The sequence below is a fragment of the Ictalurus furcatus genome, chromosome 21 (genome assembly GCF_023375685.1).
Source record: "Ictalurus furcatus strain D&B chromosome 21, Billie_1.0, whole genome shotgun sequence".
NCBI classification, from domain to species: Eukaryota; Metazoa; Chordata; class Actinopteri; order Siluriformes; family Ictaluridae; genus Ictalurus; species Ictalurus furcatus.
The window spans coordinates 14,629,702-14,651,240 of NC_071275.1; the positions used below are offsets into that span (position 1 = coordinate 14,629,702).

General features: G+C 37.2%; 2 protein-coding genes and 1 long non-coding RNA gene across 5 annotated transcripts; 1 reads left to right on the forward strand and 2 right to left on the reverse strand.

Moving 5' to 3' along the window:
• Positions 1-81: 81 nt before the first annotated feature.
• On the reverse strand, positions 82-2,377 carry LOC128624997 (uncharacterized). The gene is made up of 2 exons (XR_008388871.1): positions 1,155-2,377; positions 82-460 (listed from the first exon to the last, which is right to left on the reverse strand). It is a non-coding gene; the product is annotated as an uncharacterized LOC128624997 (long non-coding RNA).
• A 3,773-nt stretch (positions 2,378-6,150) lies between these two features.
• LOC128624995 (sodium- and chloride-dependent neutral and basic amino acid transporter B(0+)-like) lies at positions 6,151-15,665 on the forward strand. 3 transcript variants are annotated; one of them, XM_053652965.1, is made up of 14 exons: positions 6,151-6,488; positions 6,660-6,822; positions 8,056-8,187; positions 9,654-9,815; positions 10,219-10,354; positions 10,944-11,076; positions 11,250-11,390; positions 11,503-11,731; positions 12,241-12,366; positions 12,654-12,772; positions 12,866-12,965; positions 13,059-13,168; positions 13,283-13,450; positions 14,159-15,665. In XM_053652965.1, the coding sequence occupies exons 1-14, from the start codon at positions 6,432-6,434 to the stop codon at positions 14,231-14,233; spliced, it is 1,851 nt and encodes a 616-aa protein (XP_053508940.1). In that variant the 5' UTR covers positions 6,151-6,431; the 3' UTR covers positions 14,234-15,665. The 3 variants fall into 3 exon arrangements, with proteins under 3 accessions (XP_053508940.1, XP_053508941.1, XP_053508939.1); XM_053652964.1 differs by having other exon boundaries at positions 6,154-6,488; positions 13,712-15,662; XM_053652966.1 differs by lacking the exon at positions 8,056-8,187 and having other exon boundaries at positions 6,152-6,488; positions 13,712-15,665.
• A 23-nt stretch (positions 15,666-15,688) lies between these two features.
• Positions 15,689-18,943, reverse strand: LOC128624996 (acidic mammalian chitinase). Its single transcript, XM_053652967.1, has 11 exons — positions 18,849-18,943; positions 18,401-18,430; positions 18,054-18,255; positions 17,842-17,898; positions 17,599-17,764; positions 17,236-17,360; positions 17,031-17,154; positions 16,760-16,945; positions 16,540-16,662; positions 16,305-16,443; positions 15,689-16,074 (listed from the first exon to the last, which is right to left on the reverse strand). Exons 1-11 carry the CDS (start codon positions 18,871-18,873, stop codon positions 15,806-15,808), a joined length of 1,446 nt encoding a protein of 481 aa, XP_053508942.1. The 5' UTR covers positions 18,874-18,943; the 3' UTR covers positions 15,689-15,805.
• Between the last annotated feature and the right edge of the window lie 2,596 nt (positions 18,944-21,539).

The following is a 21,539-nucleotide window of genomic DNA, read 5'->3' on the forward strand; positions in this document are numbered from 1 at the left end:
TCAGTCTGACTCATAGCAACATGGGACATTTTTTCTTTCTTTTTTTTGACTAAACAGATGAAACCACAAGTACAGTTTAGCTTTGCTGGTTTATTTTTATTTCAGAACATCAATGAACATGACTAAAGACAACTCAGATCAATCAAGAAAAGAGCAGTTTATAAGCACTCAGATTTATGAACTTGGATTTAAGACCAGTTGCAGCAAGAGCAGCTAGCATCAAAGACCAGGCCAGTGGCACAGTGCTCCAAGTAGGCCTTGCCACTGTTGCAGTTGTAGAACTGGTTAGTATTGCTGGGGTCGGGGTAAAGTCCATTAGCCTTGCCAGCACAGAAGCCGCTGCCACTGCTTGAGCCACTGCTGCTACCACCACTGCTACTACCACCACTAGGAGGAGCAGGGGCAGCAGTAGCTGGGGCAAGAGTGACGGGGGGTAGAGGCTGGGCAGGAGCTGAGCAACCTATAAGAGTAAGAGCATCAGTTCGTATCCATCATTGCAAATATTTAAATTTCCTTTAAAATATTCCTGTCTGTCTTGCCTCTGTGTACAATATCATACTTTCTGTATCAGCATGTGAGTGTTTATCTTAAATTGAGGCACAATGCCTAGGGAATTGGTCATCAATTTCTTCTGAAGGCCTCTGTGGAAGAAATAGCCTTAACATGAGCTTCATTTCTTAATTGAATGTGAATGTTGGTGAATGTTCTTGTTCTTGGTGAATGTTCTTGTAGTTTTCTGGGTCTACCAGATTCCAGAAATGTTTTGAATGTTGCTGAGATTTGAGCTAGATATGATTTTGGAGATTAATAACCTCCATCTCCATCTCTACAGCATTGACATTGAACAGTTCAGCCATCTGCTTTGAAATGTGATCGATATCTATCTCCATGAAAGGGTTGGCAATGAATGCCACACATGGCTCAAGATTCTCAAAATCACCGAATCTTTCCTCAAATTCCTGCCCAAGCCTGGACAGGAGGTCACAATACTTGAGTGCATCCAAAATTTGGTTGCATTTGTGTGGCTTTCTAACATCTTTACCAATGAGGGGAAGTGTTGCAATTTTTTGTTTTTCAATTGATGAAGGTAAAATGACAGTTTTGCTTTAAATGCCTTCACAGCACTGATCAGATCACATATGGTTTTTCTTTACCTTGTAACTGAAGATTGAGCTGATTCAGTTTCTCTGTCACATCAGCCAATAATGCAAGTTCAAGCAGCCATCCGGCATCAGACAACAGGTCAGTATCCTCCCCCTTGCTTCCATAAAAGCCTTAATTTCCCTCAGCAAGGAAATAAAGCGGTGAAGTACCTTACTCCTACTCAACCATCTGACTTCTGTGTGATGGAGGAGATCGCCATACTCTGCAGAAATTTCATCAAGAAACAGTTTGAAACATCTGTGTTGTTTGGACTTTGCTCGAATCGAGTTGATAATCTGAATAACCGGTTTCATGACATGATCAAAACCCATAACCTTAGTGCAGATCGCCTGCTGATGAATGATGCAGTGATAGTTCAGAAATTTAGGAAAGTCTGGGTCCGGCCTTGCAATGTGCAATAACTCCACAGAGTGGCGCCCTATCACGGCTGGAGCTGCGTCTGTTGTCATAGAAACCAGCTTTTCAAGGGACACGCTTTTTTCCATGAAGTAGTTCTTCAAAACGTTGTAGATGTCGACTCCTCTGGTTGTGGTTTTCAGAGGAAGTAATGTATAAATAAATAAATAAATAAATAAATAAATAATGAAATAAAAAAAAAAAAAAAAAAAAAAAACTCCTCTTTGGTGGAAAAATCATGAAAAACCATCTGAACAAAAACAGCCAACTGGGCTGAATCACTCAAGTGCACCGATTCATCACATTGAAATGAAAACCATTGACACCTGTGCAGGTCCTGTTCTAACTGCCCCATCCATCTGAAGAAAGCAAGGAAACGCTCCTTGCCACTGTGTTGGCACTGAGCTGGACATCAGCGATAGCGGACTTCATTTCTGTCTTGCTTTTGTGGTCCCTGAACAAAGTTTCAGCCATCGCAGTCATCTCTTCCTTCACCGCGGCGCCATCGGTGAACGGCTTCTTGTGTTTTGTCACTTTAAGTGATGCCTCAGTTACAGAATTTCCTCTCTTTATCAGTTTGGTGAATAAAGATTGTTGTTTTTGTAATGTTGCTTTCAGCTGCTTCACTTTTTCAGTTCGTAGCCCGCTACCCACAGGAAAGTCCGGTGTAAAGTTACCATGAACTTGAGTGAAATGGCGCTCAACATCGCATCTCTTACCGACAGCAGCGCCAGCGCCGCAAATTAGGCTCTCACATCTTCCGCTTACATTGGTGAAGAAACATTCACTCTCCCGTTCCTATGGAAATAGTACGTGTTCTTCCTTTTGTTTGGTGGAACACTGTCTTTACCCATCCTGAAGCAAAGAGCATTTTATAGCTCATACTATAATATAATATGAGCATGATGACGTGCTTGATTGAAACTTTTTGGCGTGACGTCAGATGTGGCAAATAAATACTACATTTTCATTGGATGGGGCGGGATAGGAAGTGGTATAACCCACTCTGATTGGATGAGATGGGAAAGCGTTTCCAGAATGTCTTCGCGAGCTATCTACAATCAGGCCACGCGCTACTGGTAGCTCGCGAGCGACGTGTTGGAGACCCCTGCAGTCTAATCTAACAGTTTTAGGGTTAAAGTCAAGAAGTAGTGCACATAAGTGGCTTAAATAGCCACAAGTTAGCCATAAGTGCACTGCAGGCTGTCTGTGACTAATCTGTGTTGTTTCCCAGAAATATGTTAATATCCCGAATGTAATGTTTTGTTTTTTTTTGTTGTTTTTTTTATCATTCACGAGGACAAGGTTTCTTTTTTACAAAAAGGTTTCACACAGGCGTGTGTGTCCTGGTCTTTACCAATACTCCCTTCTTAGGTCTCAATGAGCTTTTGTCCGTTTCTATCTACTGAAAGCTCCCTTCCTAAGGCCTTATCCTAACTCCTTAATTGGTATCTGGCCTCAAGGTTATTTACTTATATAGAAAATATCCATGAAGTGTATTCAATATATGTAACTAACATTTGGATATGTTAATGAAGTGAATTCAATATGTATTACCAACATTTAGAATTATTACTTAAGCGTAATCGAATAATCAATATTAGTTAAAAAAAAAACATAATCTATATGTATAATCAATAGTTAGAAGCATAATCTAAATCTATAGAACAATGTTTGATCAAGTTATATTCTGAGTGTGTATTGAGTTGGATGAATTCTGTGTTTTACTGTACAATAATTGTTCTTTCTGTACCAGCCTGTATCCTCCTCCACAGAAGCAGATATAACTTTGAGGCAGATACCAATTAAGGAGTTATGATAAGGCCTTAGGAAGGGAGCTTTCAGCAGATAGAAATGGACAGAAGCTCATTGAGACATAAGAAGGGAGTGTTTGATCAGAGAGAGACAAAAAACAAAGACTCTGTCTGAGTGAAACCTTTTTGTAAAAAGAAACCTTGTCCTCATGAAACCTTTTCAAGAAAAACAGCTAACTGTGCATGCTCCACAAATTTAAGATAACACATAGACATGAATATTTAATTGTGGCAAAGAAGATTGGTCTGTTTTAATGTGGAAAGGCAAAACCCCACCTACAATGACTACGCTGTGGAGAAAGGTATATAAACTGCTCTGTGTGTTTGCATAATTTGGTCTTTCTGCAGACTGTCACACTTTATTGATTTTCAATAAAGTTTATTTACTTTTTGACATCTACTAAACTCTCTGTCTCTGAAGTTTTTGACTTAGGCTAAAAAGGTTGAATTATTCACGACACTTACACAAGCGAATATCTACTGCCAATTTATTGCTGTGCAGAAAGGTGCCAGCTGATACAGAAGAACAATTATTGTACACTAAGACACAGAGTTCATTTAACTCAATACACACTCAGAATATAACTTGATCAAACATTGTTCTATGGATTTTTACGCTTCTAACTATTGATTATACATATAGATTCTGTACATATATATATATATATATATATAGGCTGTCTGTGACTACTCTGTGTTGTTTCCCTGAAATATGTTAATATCCCGAATGTAATGTTTTTTGTTTTTTTTTAATCATTCACGAATACAAGGTTTCTTTTTTACAAAAAGGTTTCACACAGGCGTGTGTGTCCTGGCCTTGACCAATACTCCCTTCTTAGGCCTCAATGAGCTTCTGTCCATTTCTATCTGCTGAAAGCTCCCTTCCTAAGGCCTTATCCTAACTCCTTAATTGGTATCTGGCCTCAAGGTTATTCACTTAAACAAGCGAATATCTACTGCCAATTTATTGCTGTGCAGAAAGGTGCCAGCTGATACAGAAGAACAATTATTGTACACTAAGACACAGAGTTCATTTAACTCAATACACACTCAGAATATAACTTGATCAAACATTGTTCTATGGATTTTTACGCTTCTAACTATTGATTATACATATAGATTCTGTACATATATATATATATATATATATATATATGTATATATATATATATATATATGTACAGAATCTATATGTATAATCAATATGTTAGTTGCACATATTGAATACACTTCATAAATATTTTCCATAGTTTTTTTCGGCCTTTCTGAATCGTGTCTGTGCACTTTTAGATTCTGTGCAGATTCATTCGTTGTACCATCTAAATAGTTAATTGTTAGAACATCAAAATAATTTTATTTTGAAAACTAAATCAATTAACTGTGGAGATGACTAATCAAATGCAGTGTTTTTTTTTTTTCTGCAGCTAATTATAGTGCTCATAGATGCACAAAAACAACCTGTTGACAGTGTTCTGCGGGTTTGACATGAGTCAGACCTGGTGGCTTGGTTAAGCCTTTATTACAGTCATTTGCAGTCTTAGAAAAATATAAGTAACCTTCGATGACATCAGAAACCCAAGAACGCAATAATGCTTGCATGTATAAGAATTCTTGTTTGGAAAATTGTCAATATTAAATAGATCATGGAATTCTCCTGACTAACTTTTACATCGGTTACGAGTGTTAAGTTTCTAATGTCTTGAGTTGATTTATTAACCCGTTCCCAGTCCCCCAACCAATAAATGTATGTAAAAAGTACAAGCGTGTGGGGCTTAGAAAGGGTTGAATAATCTGTGTTGTTTCAATGAAATATGTTAATATCTCTAATGTAATGTTTTGTTTATGCACTGCCTAACAGTATATGTCTTCAGAGGGAGGAGGGTCACTGGAATAAAGTTGGTTCGACGTTCGACGTTCGATATTCGCGGAAATGCGGAAATTAATGGGACCGTCTCTAAAGTTACATACGACATTGTTAAACACGTTCTAACTTCAATAGGATTTGAAGGGAATGATGTACAGTCACACAACCAACTGTAAAGTGTTCATCTAGGTGTCAGCAATGATGCACACCTTTTAGATTTTTGATATTTAACAAAATAAACTATTAAATCATATTTTGTATTTTATTACTGCATGGGCCCATACACAAAATATACCATTTTTTAAAGCTCAATAGCATTTGAAGGGAATAACTTACAGTTACAAAACCAACTGGAAAGTGTTTGTTTACAATTGTGTGTTGTGTATGTAAGACTGAGAGAGAGGGTGAGAGAGTGAGAGAGACACTAATTGATTACTGAGCAATTTGATAAGATTACTATGATCATTTTTAGAGTGAATGTCACTGCTGCAAGAGGTTGTTTCATGTGGCAATTAAAAGAAAACAAATAAAAATGTTGGAAATATTAAAACATTTGTGGATCATCATTTCTTTTAATTCTTTCATTAATAGGACATCTATTTTTTTGAAGAAAACCATGCAATCCAGCACGGGTCATTTTAACCCCCTTTATGCATTCATGAAGGGTTTTTTTTTTGTTCATGCAATGTAGGGTTAATTATCAAAAATCTAAAAGGTGTGTCTCATACCTGACACCTAGATGAACACTTTCCAGTTGGTTTTGTGACTGTACATCATTCCCTTCAAATGCTATTGAGATTTAAATAATGGTATATTTTGTGTATGTGCCCATTCTGTAGTGAAATTCATGTCTAATTTAAATGTGATTTAATAGCTCATTTTAATAAATATCAAAAATCTAAAAGGTGTTTCTCATACCGGACACCTAGATGAACACTTTCCAGTTGGTTGTGTGGCTGTACATCATTCCCTTCAAATGCTATTGAAGTTAGAACGTGTTATGTCGTATGTCGTACATACAATGTCGTATGTAACTTTAGAGACGGTCCCATTAATTTCCGCATTTCCGCGAATATCGAACGTCGAACCAACTTTATTCCAGTAGGAGGGTTGTGGTTATAAAAATCTCATGACCTCAACATACTGTTTGCACTCCCATTCATGTTCATCATTACTGTGTGCTGCATTAGAGTATGAGGGAACACAACATTTCACATTCAGTGCTCGAAAACGGCATTGCAGATGATCAGGTAAAAGCTATGTATTGTATTTCATTTATTTGAGTTTTAATTGTATTTGATGTTCAAGAGTTGAATAAATTGGATGGAACGGTATATGTATTATATTATTCTAGTTTATGAGTTAATCCATTATAGGTGTATAGTTTGTATTAACATGTATACTTTGTTTAATTGTTTTAGGAAAACAATGCAGGTAAAAACTCCCATGTTGGAAGCATGGATGAAAACACAGACAGGGGGAACTGGAGCAATAAGAGAGAATATCTGTTGTCTATGATTGGATATGCAGTCGGACTTGGAAACGTATGGCGATTCCCATATCTAGCGTACAAACATGGAGGCGGTGAGTGAGCAAGGTTTCATCAAAGTGTGGGACTTTACTATAAGGTCCACAAATATGCTATATATTAATACTTAACTAATGGTTTCAATCCTTAGCAAAGTGTACATATTAACAAGCTCTAAGACATAGATGAATAGCCATTCATAATGGTAATTGTTAACTATTAACATGTCCTTAAATCATTTGGTTAATTAATATCATGACTTATGCAGTATTAATAAAGATCATTCACATTTTGCACAAAATGTAGGTTAACCAAACCTTTAGGCTATTTAAGTAAGTTAGGACAATTTGCAGTTTGAAGCCAACACCACTAATAATCTAAATCGCTTTATCATTGTGATGTAATAAAACAAAATGTAAAAAAAAAAAAAAAAAAAAAAAAGGTTTTGGTTTACATTGAGTTGCTGGCAAATAAACCTACATTACAACCTATAATTTGAGTTCATCTAGGTGAGTTCATCTAGGTAATTATTTTCTGATGTGCTAAGGATTAGTGAATGTAATTAATTAATTATTATTAGTTTAGGTATTAATAGATTGCTTATTTGTGGACCTTATAATAAAGTGTTACCAGTGTGTCATATTCATATGATTCATATGACTCTTTCCATTATGTCCATATTTGTCCATTATGACCCTTGGTAACCCTTTAGATCATAACACTTTACTTGAACTCTGTGTCATGACATCGATGTAATACACATGTCTAATGCAACATACCTTCATAAACTGATGTACAGTTTCCATGAATAGTAAAAGTTGTGAAAGTTGTAGATAGATAGATGATAGATATGCAGACTTGCACATGACATAGTTATGCCTGCATATGACATATGATGCTAAGCACATGACATTGTTATACCTGTGTTACTCACTTAACCTTACGGTGGTGTTAGTGGAGATCTTAGACACCTAGATAAGCATTTCAAGTATGTCATGTCAACTGACATAAACCTGCATAATCATTTAAATAATTTATGATGGTTTATTCCTACAAGCATACCCTATCATAAAGACTTTGATGACACCTAGGGGTCATTTAGAGCCAAACTCCTCATAGACTGAAACCCGAACTGGGGATTGAGACAGGATAGCTGGAGCTGTGAATCTGGCAATGCTACCTCCCCAGTAGGCAGGAAGGGCTTATGTAAGGTCATGTAGCCTTATAAACAGCACTTCTCAGTAAAGTATTCACCTAAATTGTACACTACATTGATTCTCTGTTATTAGGTGCCTTCCTCATTCCTTACGTGATCATGCTGTCAGTCGCAGGGCTGCCACTCTTTTTCATGGAGAGCTCTGTTGGACAGTTCTGTAGCCAGGGACCCATTAACATGTGGAAATCTGTGCCAATATTGCAAGGTAGGTAGCTGCCTTATCAGTGATTATTATATAGTATACATAAACTTTATATAGTATAATATTATTACACAGTGATTGATAATATTTTTATCTGAGTGATCTGTTTCACCTTTCTAAATATAAATGAACATACATACAGGTGTCAAATTAAAGTATAAAAAAAGTGTCTCTATTATGCTGTGAGGGGAATTCTACTGGCATGGTTTGGAGCCACTTGTCTCATTAAAAGTGAAGAGTCACTGCAAATCAAGACAAGGTTCTTATGACCTTTATCCTACAATGAAGCAATCTATCCTGATGGAAGTGGTCACATTATGGATGAGCCCACCCCCATGCTCAGGACATGAGGTCTCAATGAATTATTTGATCAGCATGAAAATAATGTAATCATATGGCCTATGGCTTATCTAAACCCAGTTAGTCTTTTGTGAAATATTTTGGAACTAAGTGTTAAATATCTCTCTACACCACCATCATCAAAACACCAACTTGTCAGGCTTTCACAAAGTTAAACAACTGCAGGTTAAAAATCACCAAATCAGGTTGATCAAACAAAGGCCAAAATGGTAGAAAATGAGTATTCTGAAAACAGAGCAGGAATGAAAACCATGAAAGGAAGAGTAACCAGGGTGTCTTAACAAAAGAAAAATAAACTGTGAAAATCCAGAACAATGATCATATATGGAAAAAAAAACAATAGAGAAATAGTAATGCAGCTGAAGAGCAAATAAAAAGTAGACTTAGCAGTGAAGTGAATAGTAAAGAGAATTGTCAAAAGATGCAGGTAATTAGAAAGCAGATGATCTTGAACATGGGTGACTATAACAGACAGGATCTAGAGGTAGAGGGGTCTAGGAGTTGAAGTTCCTTGGGTATGGAATAGCTGTGACACAATTCAGGGAATGCCTTTTGGAAGAATGGTGTTCATTCCACGGACTTTATTATTATTATTATTATTATTATTATTATTATTATTATTATTATTATTATTATTAGAATTTTATGCATTTTATTCTTCTTCTTGATGTTGTATTTATTTTAATTTATCACCTGTCAGTATCTGCGAATTGGGAACATGATTCAGTCTACAGAAGTAACTGAGTGATATGAAAATGTAGTAAATGTTTTAAGTGCTTAGGCTCTACAAGAGCACTTTTTTTTGTTAATTTTTATGTTGGTTATAGCTACTGCCATGCAGATAAAAAAGAAAAAATTGAAAGAATGTGCTGCCACTCATCCTAAATATACTTTCTGGATCTTGTGTTTATCATCTTTAACAGAATGAGAATACTGATCATTATACATTAAAAAAAAAAAAGGAATGTTTATTCTCATCTTGATTAACCCTACTGACTCCATTAAATGCTTAATAATGTAATAACTGTTAAGTTTACTTAATCAAAGTCAACCCTCCAAATGAAAGCAATACTGACCATATATTTTTAATTGCCTAATACCTTTCTCAGGTGTTGGAATTACCATGATGCTGCTTAGCACTTTTGTGTCGATCTACTACAACGTCATCATCGCATATGGCATCTACTACATGTTTGCATCATTTCAGTTCCCATTGCCATGGAGCGATTGCTCAAGCTGGTCAGAGATGGACTGCAACAACATTGTCAGAGGTTTGTCAAGCCCTTATCTTCATCACTGTTACAGAAATGTCACATTATTCCATGCAATGCACTATAGGCTGTATCTGTTTTCTTAGAAATTTCATGAATGTGTCACTTCTAATTTAACATGAGTAAGCAGCATTTCTCTTGGTTGGAATTTTGCTTATCATATTGAACCCACTGAACCTAAAAAAAAAAAAAAAAAAAAAAAAAAAAAATCAGATTAATGCAAACTTTAAAGAAAAAGGTCTGGAAAAAATGTGACCATCTGCTACTTATTGAAATTCCTACAGGTAATTGCAGCACCTGCACACAATGCTTAACTATGGCCAGGGGTTATCAGGGGCTACTGCTGTTTAAAACTACTGAAGGATACTGATAATATTCTGAATTTTGGTTTTTATCTCAACAGAGTATTGCAATATGACTGCCTATAACTTGAGTCTCATAGCTGAGAATGTGAGTGTGGTGGCTGATGGGAATCAAAACTGTTCAGAAGAGTTCTTGATTAGAGCCCCATTACAGAGCACCAGCGAGCAGTACTGGGAGTGAGTTCCTCTCTCTCTCTCTCTCTCTCTCTCTCTCTCTCTCTCTCTCTGTCTGTCTTTCTCTGTCTGTCTTTCTCTCGGTACCCCATAATGAGAAGGAATTTATACAAATTAATGATTTGAAGTAACATTGTGTCGGACAGAAATTCAGCTTTTACTTGAAAAAACAAAAAAACAATGAAACAAAATCCCACAGGACAGGAATATCTGAAAGTTTTCAACTTGATCATTTAATTAGGAAAAATGCAGCTTTTCTTTAAAACACTGAGAGTCTAAATGTTTTCCTTGCTGAACTTAAGATTAGGGTCAGTGTTAGGTATACTGCTAGTGCACTGAATCTAACTAAATCTAATAATAATAATAATGTCAATGGAAGACCCTCAGAAGGATAGTTAGATGTATGTGTGTATTGTGTGTCTCCATTTTGTTTAAATAAAAGATGAAGTCAAATCAGTTCATTTAGTACTTGACTAAGAGTTTTGTGCCATACTATGTTAACAAACTTCTGTAAATAGAAAAGTGCTCAGGATTTGTTGTCATTTTGTTGTGAGAAGGATTTTAAAGTTACCATGAATAATCTGTCCTTTAGCCATGTAGCCCTCCAGCGCACTAGCAGTATAGATGAGACAGGGTCAGTGGTTTGGCACTTGGCCCTCTGCCTGCTATTGAGTTGGATCCTGATCACTGCAGCTCTCTACAAAGGCATCAAGTCTTCTGGGAAAGTGAGTACTGCATATTAACAAATATTGATTTTGAATGGTTAATATCCTGGGTTAAGATCAGTAAGGAATTAGCTGAGTATATATACCTATACAGTGGAGACCGAATCAGATTGAAAACAATACATCACTGGTATTGCTGCAGAGGTGACAACGTAACATTTATATGCCTTCAGGTTGTGTATTTCACGGCCATATTTCCATATGCTGTCCTGCTCATCCTGCTAATACGTGGCGTTACTCTGGAGGGCGCAAGAGACGGCATTGAATATTACATTGGCTCCCAGTCTAACCTTACAAAACTGGCTGAGGCTGAGGCAAGATTCAACATTCAAACTGAGTCTCTAACACCAATTTCTATCTAGCTTGTAAAATAATGATTATCCTTACATTTCTTCTGCATTATGTTGGGTTTCTTTACTCACACAGGTTTGGAAGGATGCAGCCACTCAGATATTTTTCTCATTGTCTATTGCATGGGGTGGTCTAACAGCACTGGCGTCCTACAACAAATTTCATAACAACTCCTACAAAGACTTCCTTATAGTGTGCATCACAAACTGCAGTACTAGCATCTTTGCTGGCTTTGCCATATTTTCCATCCTTGGACACATGGCACATACATATGGGAGACCAGTTTCAGAGGTTGCACAGGCTGGTAAGCTTTATTTCTCTCTCTCTCTCTCTCTCTCTCTCTCTCTCTCTCTCTCTCTCGCTCCTTTAATTTGCAAGTGAATTTAGTATTCTATATTCAATCCGATTAAATTGTATGTGTATTTAACTTTGAACAGTAGACATAGTCACAAAGCAGATTTACAGAAATCTGGATTTAGATCAAGATTTCTAGTAAATGTATAAAATTTTTGATTGGAATACTTGCAAGATGTTAAACATCTTTAGCAAATTGTATGGAAAAAAACAGTGAAACATAGATCAATTTGTGGCTAGAAAAATAGGTCCTTTTATTAATTCTAATTAATTATTAACTATTAATGGCGTCCAAGGTGGGAATATTGGTTGGTTGAATGACAACAACTTTAAAAAGAGTACTTGGAAGTATACTTCATGTTTTTGGAAGAAATAAAAAGGTCACATTTCTGGATCATTGACTGACTAATGGGTATCACCAGAAAGTAAGAATATGTTTGTTTTCCTCCACATTTTAAGGGTTTGGACTGGCTTTCATTGCTTACCCTGCTGCTCTTTCCAAACTTCCTATATCTCCGCTGTGGTCCATCCTGTTCTTCTTCATGCTCATAACTCTTGGTTTGGACTCTGAGTTTGCTCTAATAGGTAGGCTTATTGCTTACATTCAAGTATACAAACAAACAAAAGAAAGACATGACATGCATAAAAATATAATTTTCCTTGCAGAACAAAGAAATACACGATTTAAGTGCATGCACATTACTAAGCCCAAATTTGCAGAAAAGAACTGCTGTGGTTAAATATTTTTCATCTATCAGTTGCTTTAACACAAGTCTATCATTGCATAGCATTTGTACTCTGCAGACATTGTGTTGCTGGAAGAAAAATAAATCTGTATCAAATATCTGACTTAAACATCATCTGTCTGGCAGAGGTGATCATAACATGTCTCCAAGATGCTTACCCACAAATCTTAAGGTCTAAACGGGGCCCCATTACCGTAGTCATCTGTATCATACTCTTCCTGCTTGGCTTACCATGTGTCACTGGGGTAAGTAAATTTTCTGTTTTCTTTCTACATACTCATGGGAAAATATCGGAAATAAAATGGAAAATATTTAAGGCAGACTTGTTGTCTTCAAAGGCTGGTATATACTGGGTGAATCTGATAGATACTTTCTGTGCTGGATGGATTGTTCTGGTGGCTGGATTGTTGGAGGTCTTCGGTCTCACCTTTTTATACGGTCAATATAAAATTTTTTAAATTATTTGTTGTTTAAAAGAACTTATGGCTTTGCACTGATCAGTTTAATTCAGAATTGAACTACTGCTTTCAGGTGGAAACCGGTTTATCCAAGACATTGAAATGATGATTGGGACCAAGAGCACCCTCTTCTGGATGTGGTGGAGGGCTTGCTGGTTTTTCATCACCCCTGCTGTTCTCCTTGTGTGTATAATATGCAACCTATAGAAAGTATTATTCAAATGTTAATAATAATAATGTTTTAGAAGATTGTCAAGTTTGCCTGAGACAAAACATGTACTGCTTCATATCCTCCAGGTCATTCTTGTCTGGTCACTGTACACATTCACTGCTCCCACATATGGCTCAGTGGAATATCCACAGTGGGGCATTGCTCTGGGCTGGTGTATGACTGCCTTCTGCCTCATGTGGATCCCAATTGTGGCTGTCTGGAAGATAATGAAATCCAGTGGAAGCTTTTGGCAGGTAGGACAGGAACTTCTTGTGTGTGTTTGAAAATTAGGATGCAACAGTACTCCAATAATAATAATAATAATAATAATAATAATAATAATAATAATAATACTGTATCAGTTTATAAGCCATTTGTGTTCGCTCTAGAACTGACATATATCTGATAAATATAATACACTAGAATACTATTGTCAGCATCATGTAAAGCAGTACTACTGAGCTCTATCTTAGATGCCACAAAGATATTTGACGTATATGAGTATTTCCTTACAGCGGCTCAAATTAACATCCTCACCCACTGAAGACTGGGGTCCTTACCTGGAATGCCACAGGACTGACCGCTATGTTCGCAGACAGATAAAAGACACAAATGGCTTTGTAATCTCAAACCAAAACACAACCAGATTATAAGATATTTCATTTTGCATTTTTTTTTTGTCCGTTACAGCTATATTTTAACGTTAAGTTGGCAATGCTTTGTGGATGGTACAGTATCATTAGACCTTAAAGCACAGTAGTGCTCAGTGCCAATTTATCATCTACACCTGCCATGTAGCTCACTTAATATGTATACAGTTACAAGTACTGACTGCAGTTTTCAGCCAACATCTGCGCATGTCCGTCAGTGGAATGGAACCACCTTAGGACCATCTTTAGCCCCGCATCAATGTTCAGTTTCTGACATCAGGACTGTTGTTAGATTAATATTTTTTTTGGCAGGTTATGCTGCATCGCCTGATCGACAGAAACATCCACTATCATTCCATCACCATTTTAGCGTCTGTGCTATGTTGAGGGTGCTCCACCACCCACATAATATCTGCTCATCAGAAACAAATGTGTTATAGTCGATAACTGTTTACCTAATAAATACCCTACAGTATATGGTAGTCTTATCTAATAAACTGACAACTGAGTGTATAAAATCATTAATAATTCCCATAATTTGGGACTATAATTGTGGAATCAAATACAACAGCTTTACCTCTGTTAAGCGCTGACACTGGAGACTCCTTCTATACATGTTGAATAAATGTCTTATAAATGTCTATCTTAGCAATGATTAGACTTTTTCTTTGATGAATAACAACACATCTTTTCAGTACACAAATCAGTGTGACAAATCAGAAACTGTTACTATAGAAACAATACATGCATTAATACAGCTGTGAGTTGCCTTTCATATTGAAATACTCTCAGAGCCATGTTTTTATTAAGTTAATCAAAACCTTCTGATTTGAGAATAACATTTTATCATGTTTAAGTACAATTAGTGATAAAAACATCCTATATTCATTAATGAGTTTTCAAACAAAAGATCTCTGATATCATTGTTTAGTGCTTATGGCAACAGGTATTTGCCATAAACTCAATCTGGTACAGTTCCCATCTGTGATGCTGTATTGTTTAAACTGAGAACCAACAGTCAAGTCTTTCCTTGTTCTACAATGTATATACTGAATGTCAAGCTTCTATTTAACTTACTTGTTAAGATTTTTTTTTTTTTTTTTGAGTTCTGGAATTGAATGTTTTCATGGTGTTAAAACTGTTTAGTGTCATTTCTGTTTTGAATCATTAGCATAAAAACACTATAATTTGCCTTTTGTAATAAAATTGTAACAAATCTGTTTCTTTCATTTGCATTGGATATGACCTATATGAAATGAAGTCCTGTAGTCTCCTTCAGAATCTGAACTCTAGACTCATTAGTGTATGTGTACAAGTATTGATTTTGTTGACCAGCATGTTTGATCACAATTAAAAGCTTTGGTAGAAGAAATGTTATTGCAAGCTCCTTGGGGATCCTTTTCTAATGTGGGTTATGCTGCATCCCTCTCCACTGCATTGATTAATTTGATGGCTGTGAGTGGCAAGTAATACACATGCCATTAGAAATCAGGGCTTCACCCCAAAACACACTGTACACACTTTGTTCTGACATACTATTTAGTATGGTAATACATCGCATGTGCATCGTTATACCAGTCGCTGATGCGATGATCTGCAAGATCAAAACACAGCACAGAGGGGATGATAGAGAGCTAGCTGTCTAATGCTTGCTAGCTAGCTACCACATAAGGCCTTCTTGCAGTGTAAAGGTGCATCTTTGCTATTATCTGTCAGCATGCTGATCGCTCAGGCCTGCTCTGTGCATCTCTAAGACAGATAGTAGCTAATAACAGGATTTTCGCTCTGACTCATAGCAGCTTTTTTCTTTCTTTTTTTTGACCAAACAGATGAAACCATAAGTACAGTTTATTTTGCTGGTTTATTTTTATTTCAGAATATCAATGAACATGATTAAAGACAACTCAGATCAGTCAAGACAAGAGCAGTTTATAGGCACTCAGATTTATGAACTTGGATTTAAGACCAGTTGCAGCAAGAGCAGCTAGCTTCAAAGACCAGGCCAGTGGCACAGTGCTCCAAGTAGGCCTTTCCACTGTTGCAGTTGTAGAACTGGTTAGTACTGCTGGGGTCGGGGTAAAGTCCATTAGCCTTGCCAGCACAGAAGCCGCTGCCACCGCTTGAGCCACTGCTGTTAGCACCACTGCTACCACCACTAGGAGGAGCAGGGGCAGCAGTAGCTGGGGCAGGAGTGACGGGGGGTAAAGGCTGGGCAGGAGCTGAGCAACCTAGAAGAGGAGGAGCATCAGATAAATTAATGAGATCGCATGTCAGCTTGTGTGTGTGTGTGTGTGTGTGAGAGAGAGAGAGAGAGAGAGAGAGATTCAGTATTCTTTACTAGATTTTAGTAGTAATATATGTAGAACCCAGGTTGGAGGTACAGGAGGTGCAGAAACAAGGTTAATTCATGAGTTAAATTGACTCTAACTGGAAAAATATTTAGACGTGTTCAACTCACTCTGTCCAGTTCCCAGGCCACTTTTGATAGTGTTGATCAGAGGGTATTTTCCCTGGTTGCAGAAGGTGCCACTGAAGTCATCCAGGTCCAGAGACCACACCATAGCACCTCCAAAGTTGTTTTTCTTCAACCAGTCAATCTATGGGATTTTGAAAATGTATTCACAAACCATGTAAGATCCAAAACTTCCTTTGACAACTCTGTCGACGTTTAGAGCCATGTGAATAGAAAATACCTTGATCTGGAAGCTCTTGATGTTGTCATAGCCAACCCAAACGTTCTGGCTGTTATAGGCATATGGCACATCCTGAGGGGTATCCCAAGCCTGAGTGGCTCCTTGAGACAGGAAGGTACAGATCTGGAAAGAGAGGATTAGATTAAAATCTGAGATCAAGCCAAATCTGTAATTGTAGGATAGAATGTCAAAGCACTTTACAAGATTTCTTGATTCTCACCTCATAGTAAGCCCAGAATCCACTTTGCCTGGAGTAAGGTCCAGCAGGTCCAGGTCCAGCAGTGGGAGCTCCCACACCAGTATTGGCAGAGCTAGCCAGCATGAAGGTGTGTCCATAGGTGGGGAATCCAACCAGCAGCTTCTCGGCAGGAGCACCATTGCTCTTCCAGTAGTTCATAGCATAGTCCTGAAGTGGTAGAAAAAGGAATTTAGATCTCACCAGAAAGCAGACATATTACTATTTAATGTGTTTGGCATTGAGGTACACTTACCACATTGAAGTAGATGTAAGATCCCTGGTCAGCTGGTCCACTGTACAGAGGGCTGTTCTCTCCAGTCTGCTGCTCCCAAGACCCATGAAAGTCATAGGTCATGACATGGAAGTAGTCCAGAACCCTGTGGAAGACAGATATAGAGGTCAACATCCATGAGAAACTTGATTCTCTGTCAAAATAACTAAAAGGACTCTATACGAACTGGCCAATCTGGGCAATCTGGTATCCAGAGTCGATGGTACCCTTGCTAGCGGAGACAGCAGCAGTCAACAAAAGACGAGGACGGTTGGTCTTTGTGCCCTCAGCCACAAAGGCAGCCATCATTTCCTATTGAAAACAGATTTGGCAATGTCAGTAAACAGCAAGGAGAAAGGAGAGCAAAAACAGTCTCATATGAGATTGGTAAAACAACAGAAATCTATTGGCCGGAAACTAATGCAAAATGACTATAACTTTTAAATAGAGCAATAAAAATAGATTTATATGAATCTGTCTGGTTAAAGCCCAAGAGCTTCTCACATTGAAACCTACATGTTTGTGGGCTGTTTTACATGCCAGTGAATACCTGAACCAGGGTGGTGTAGAGCTGTTTGTCCTGAGGAGGACTACCACGGGAACCAGGATACTCCCAGTCAATGTCCAGACCATCAAACTCATACTGCCTCAGGAAGGTAATCACAGAGCTGATGAAAGTCTGACGGGTAGCAGAGGTGGCCACCATAGCAGAGAACCTAAAATAATAAAGAATTGAGTAAGTGACCAAGCTGCCTTTTACATTGTTTGAATTGGGTCACAAGACTTTACATACTTAGCAGTGCCAAAGTTCCAGCCGCCGATAGCCAGAAGGGTCTTCAGGTTGCTATTCCTGTTGAGAACATAAGGAACATTTAAGTTTCCTATCTTAAGCAAAACATGTATGTACACAGCAGGGGGAAAAAATGCTTTAACTTTTAGAATTAGAAATACTTAAGTTTAACCAAACAGCCCAGCTGGATATCAAATCAAAATAAATCAACATACTGGTTCTTCAAAGCCTGGAACTCTCCGTAAAGCTTCACATCATCCCACTCATAGGTTGCAATCTCGTTGTTGTTCATACCAGCAAAAGCATAGATCAGATGGTCACACAGGCATGGGTCAACGTTGGTGGGGAAGTACTTTCCTGCTCCAGGTCTGTACTGTCCCCAGTTGGTGAAGTAACATGACAGGATGTAGGAGGATCCTAGGTAAATAAAATAAATAAATAAATAAATAATAATAATAATAATAATAATATTAAGCTGGTAAGGGATTTTGGAGTTCTTAGATTTACCATATATAAAGAGAAAATGACATGTAAAGAGAAAATTATATATCTGGATGCTTACCTAGCTGCACGTGCAGCAGGAGAGCCAGTCCTGGAAGTCAAATGAAGACACTTTACATCTCAACATATTCTGATATAATTCTACAATTCTTCCACATATTGTATGCTGTGAAATATATCAATAGGGTAAAAACATAGGTAGCTAATAATCTGACACTACAGTATCACTACTGTTTATTTGTTTATGTTGTATAATTGTTAGTGATACTCAAGCATACTATTCTAAATAAGAAAATACAGAGATATAATATAAATATATTATATAGAGATATACTATAGATACAGCATAAATCTTGCATCTGAGTATATATGTTAGGTTTTGACAATATTAGAAGCAACAAAAAGTTTTACATCTGTGCCATTTATTTTTCTAGATATTTCAATCATAAATATTCTATTCTAAAATGTTGTGGTAAAGAAAGAAAAGGCATGCTGAGGGTCCAACTCACCAACACAAATCAGAAGCTTGCCCATGGTGCCTATGTACAGTTCACAAGAAGGATCTACTCCTTTATATACCCCCAACCAACACTACTTTCCTCATTTCAATCTCTTTGACTTGTTTGCCCAGACTAAAATGTAATAGCCGTCAGCACTTTGGTAGAGATTAAACAAAGCTGAGTTGTTCGAAATTTCTTTATCTGCCCTTGTGTTCAAGTACTGTGTATTAAATGTCAACTGTTTGAATATAGCCACTTATGAGTACATATAAGTTCACAAATAAATTCTAATGTAGTTTCTTTTCCATGTTACATAGAAAGACAATTGACCCTCAATTCAAAAGTGCTTTACCAGCATTGACCAAAAAAAATCATTATGGTCAAAACGAACTGATATAAAGCAATATGAACTGATGTAAAGCAATATGAGGACTTAAAAAAAAGCTATCTATGTTTTGATTTTGGGTGTTAAATATTGATTTACCTCTTTAAAAATACTGAAAGTAAAAAAAGCGCATTAAAAACAAATTTTTAAGTCTCTTCTATATAAAACATTTTAACTCTGTGCTTTGGCTGGGCTGCTCAAGGACATTCAGAGACTTTCCACAAAGCCACTTCAGTGTTGCTTTTCTGTATGCTTAGGGTCATTGTTTTGTTGAAAGGTGAACTGTTGCCCCAGTCTGAGTTTGCGTGTGCTCTGGGGAAGGTTTTTTCAAGGATGTTCCTGCATTTGGCCACGTTCATCCGTCCCTCAATTGTTACCAGAATCCCTGTCCCTGCCATTGAGAAGCACCCTCATAGCATGATGCTGCTACAACCATGTTTCACTCTAGGGATGGTATTATCCAGGTGATATGTCGTGCTTGTTTTTCACCAGACATAGTTTGGTGTTCTGCCCAAAGAGTTTAATTTTCATTTTATCAGATCAGAGAATCTTTTTCCACAGGTTGCATGTCCTTTATCCTGTCACCGAAGCCTTTTACACAACAGTGGCTTCTGTCTTGCCATGCTGCCATGAACACCCAATTTATGGAGTGCTACAGAGATGGTTGTTTGTCCAACAGGTTCTCCCATCTCTGCACAGGACTTTTGGAGCTCTTTTAGAGTGATTGTTGGGTTCTTTCTTACCTCTCTGACCAAGACCCTTCTTTCCTAGATGCCCAATTTTCACCTCTAGAAGGGTTCAAGGTTCTGCCACACTTCTTTGATTTCAAAATTATTAGGCCACTGTGGTCCTGGGAACACTCAAAGCCTTAGAAATTGATTTATTTCCTTTCCCTGGTTATGCCTTGCCCCAATTTGATTGCGGTGACAGTTTGTTGGACTTCATGGCTTGGTTTTTGTCCTAACAGTGCAGTGTATATAGGGGGCCCTTATAGACTCTGGTGTATGCCTTTCCAAACGATGTCAAATCAATTCAAATTGCAACAACTGGATTCCACTTGAGTTCTAGACACATATCAAGGATAATTAAAGCAAACAGGATGTACCTTACCACAATTTTGGTTATAGCAGGGGGGAGAGCTTTTGCTTATAGAGCCCCACTGTTATGGAACAGTCTTCCTATTAGTGTTCGGGACTCAGACACAGTCTCAGTGTTTAAGTCTAGGCTTAAAATGTATTTGTTTACTCAAGCCTACTCTGACTAGACTTTCTATTATACTAATTCCCAGTCCTACTAATCTTTTCTCTCCCTCTCTCCTTCTGCCGAGCCACACACAATCCAATTCCAGACTGCTGGGACTACGGCTGCTCCTAAGGCCATACAGACTTCATATAAGTCAATAATGAACTTTTTCACATTATCTGTTGTTACCCAGATGAGGATGGGTTCCCTTCTGAGTCTGGTTCCTCTCAAGGTTTCTTCCTCTTAAAACATCTTAGGGAGTTTTTCCTTGCCACCGTCGCCACTCAGTGGCTTGCTCAGTTGGGATAAATTCCCACCTTTAATATCTGTAAACCGTGTTGATATTTCTGTAAAGCTGCTTTGAGACAATGTCTATTGTAAAAAGCGCTATACAAATAAAATTGAATTGAATTGAATTGAATTGAATTGAATTTTGAATGCCACATCAAATGGTCTGAATACTTTTATAAATGAGAGATTTCAGTTTTTGATTATTAATGAATTTTTTTTTAAATCTCTAATAATACGTTTTCACTTCACCATGATGGGTGATTAAGTGTAGATTGATAGGTACAAATGGCAGTTATGTCCATTGAGAAACAAATCCACAACCCAATTAAGTGTGCAAAAAGTAAAGGGGCCCGAACATTTTCTAAATCTAATGTCTTTATGAAATTCTAGTTCCTTTTATTGTATTTAGTAATTCAAAGCAACATGATTTAATGTAAATTAAATAGAAATAAATTGTATTAAATTTACATTTAATAAATAAATTTAATGTAAATAAAGTAAATTTAGAACTACTATTAATTTGTATTTTTTGTACACTGACATTTTGTATATCTGACTTAAACATCATCTGTCTGGCAGAGGTGATGTTGATGTCTCCAAGATGACTACACACGAATCTTAAGATCTAAACGCGGCCCCATTACCTTAGCTATCTGTATCATACGCTTCCTGCTTGGCTTGCCATGTGTCACTGGGGTAAGTCAATTTTCTGTTTTTTTTTTCTACATACTCATGGGAAAATATCGGAAATAAAATGGAAAATATTTCACGCAGACTTGTTG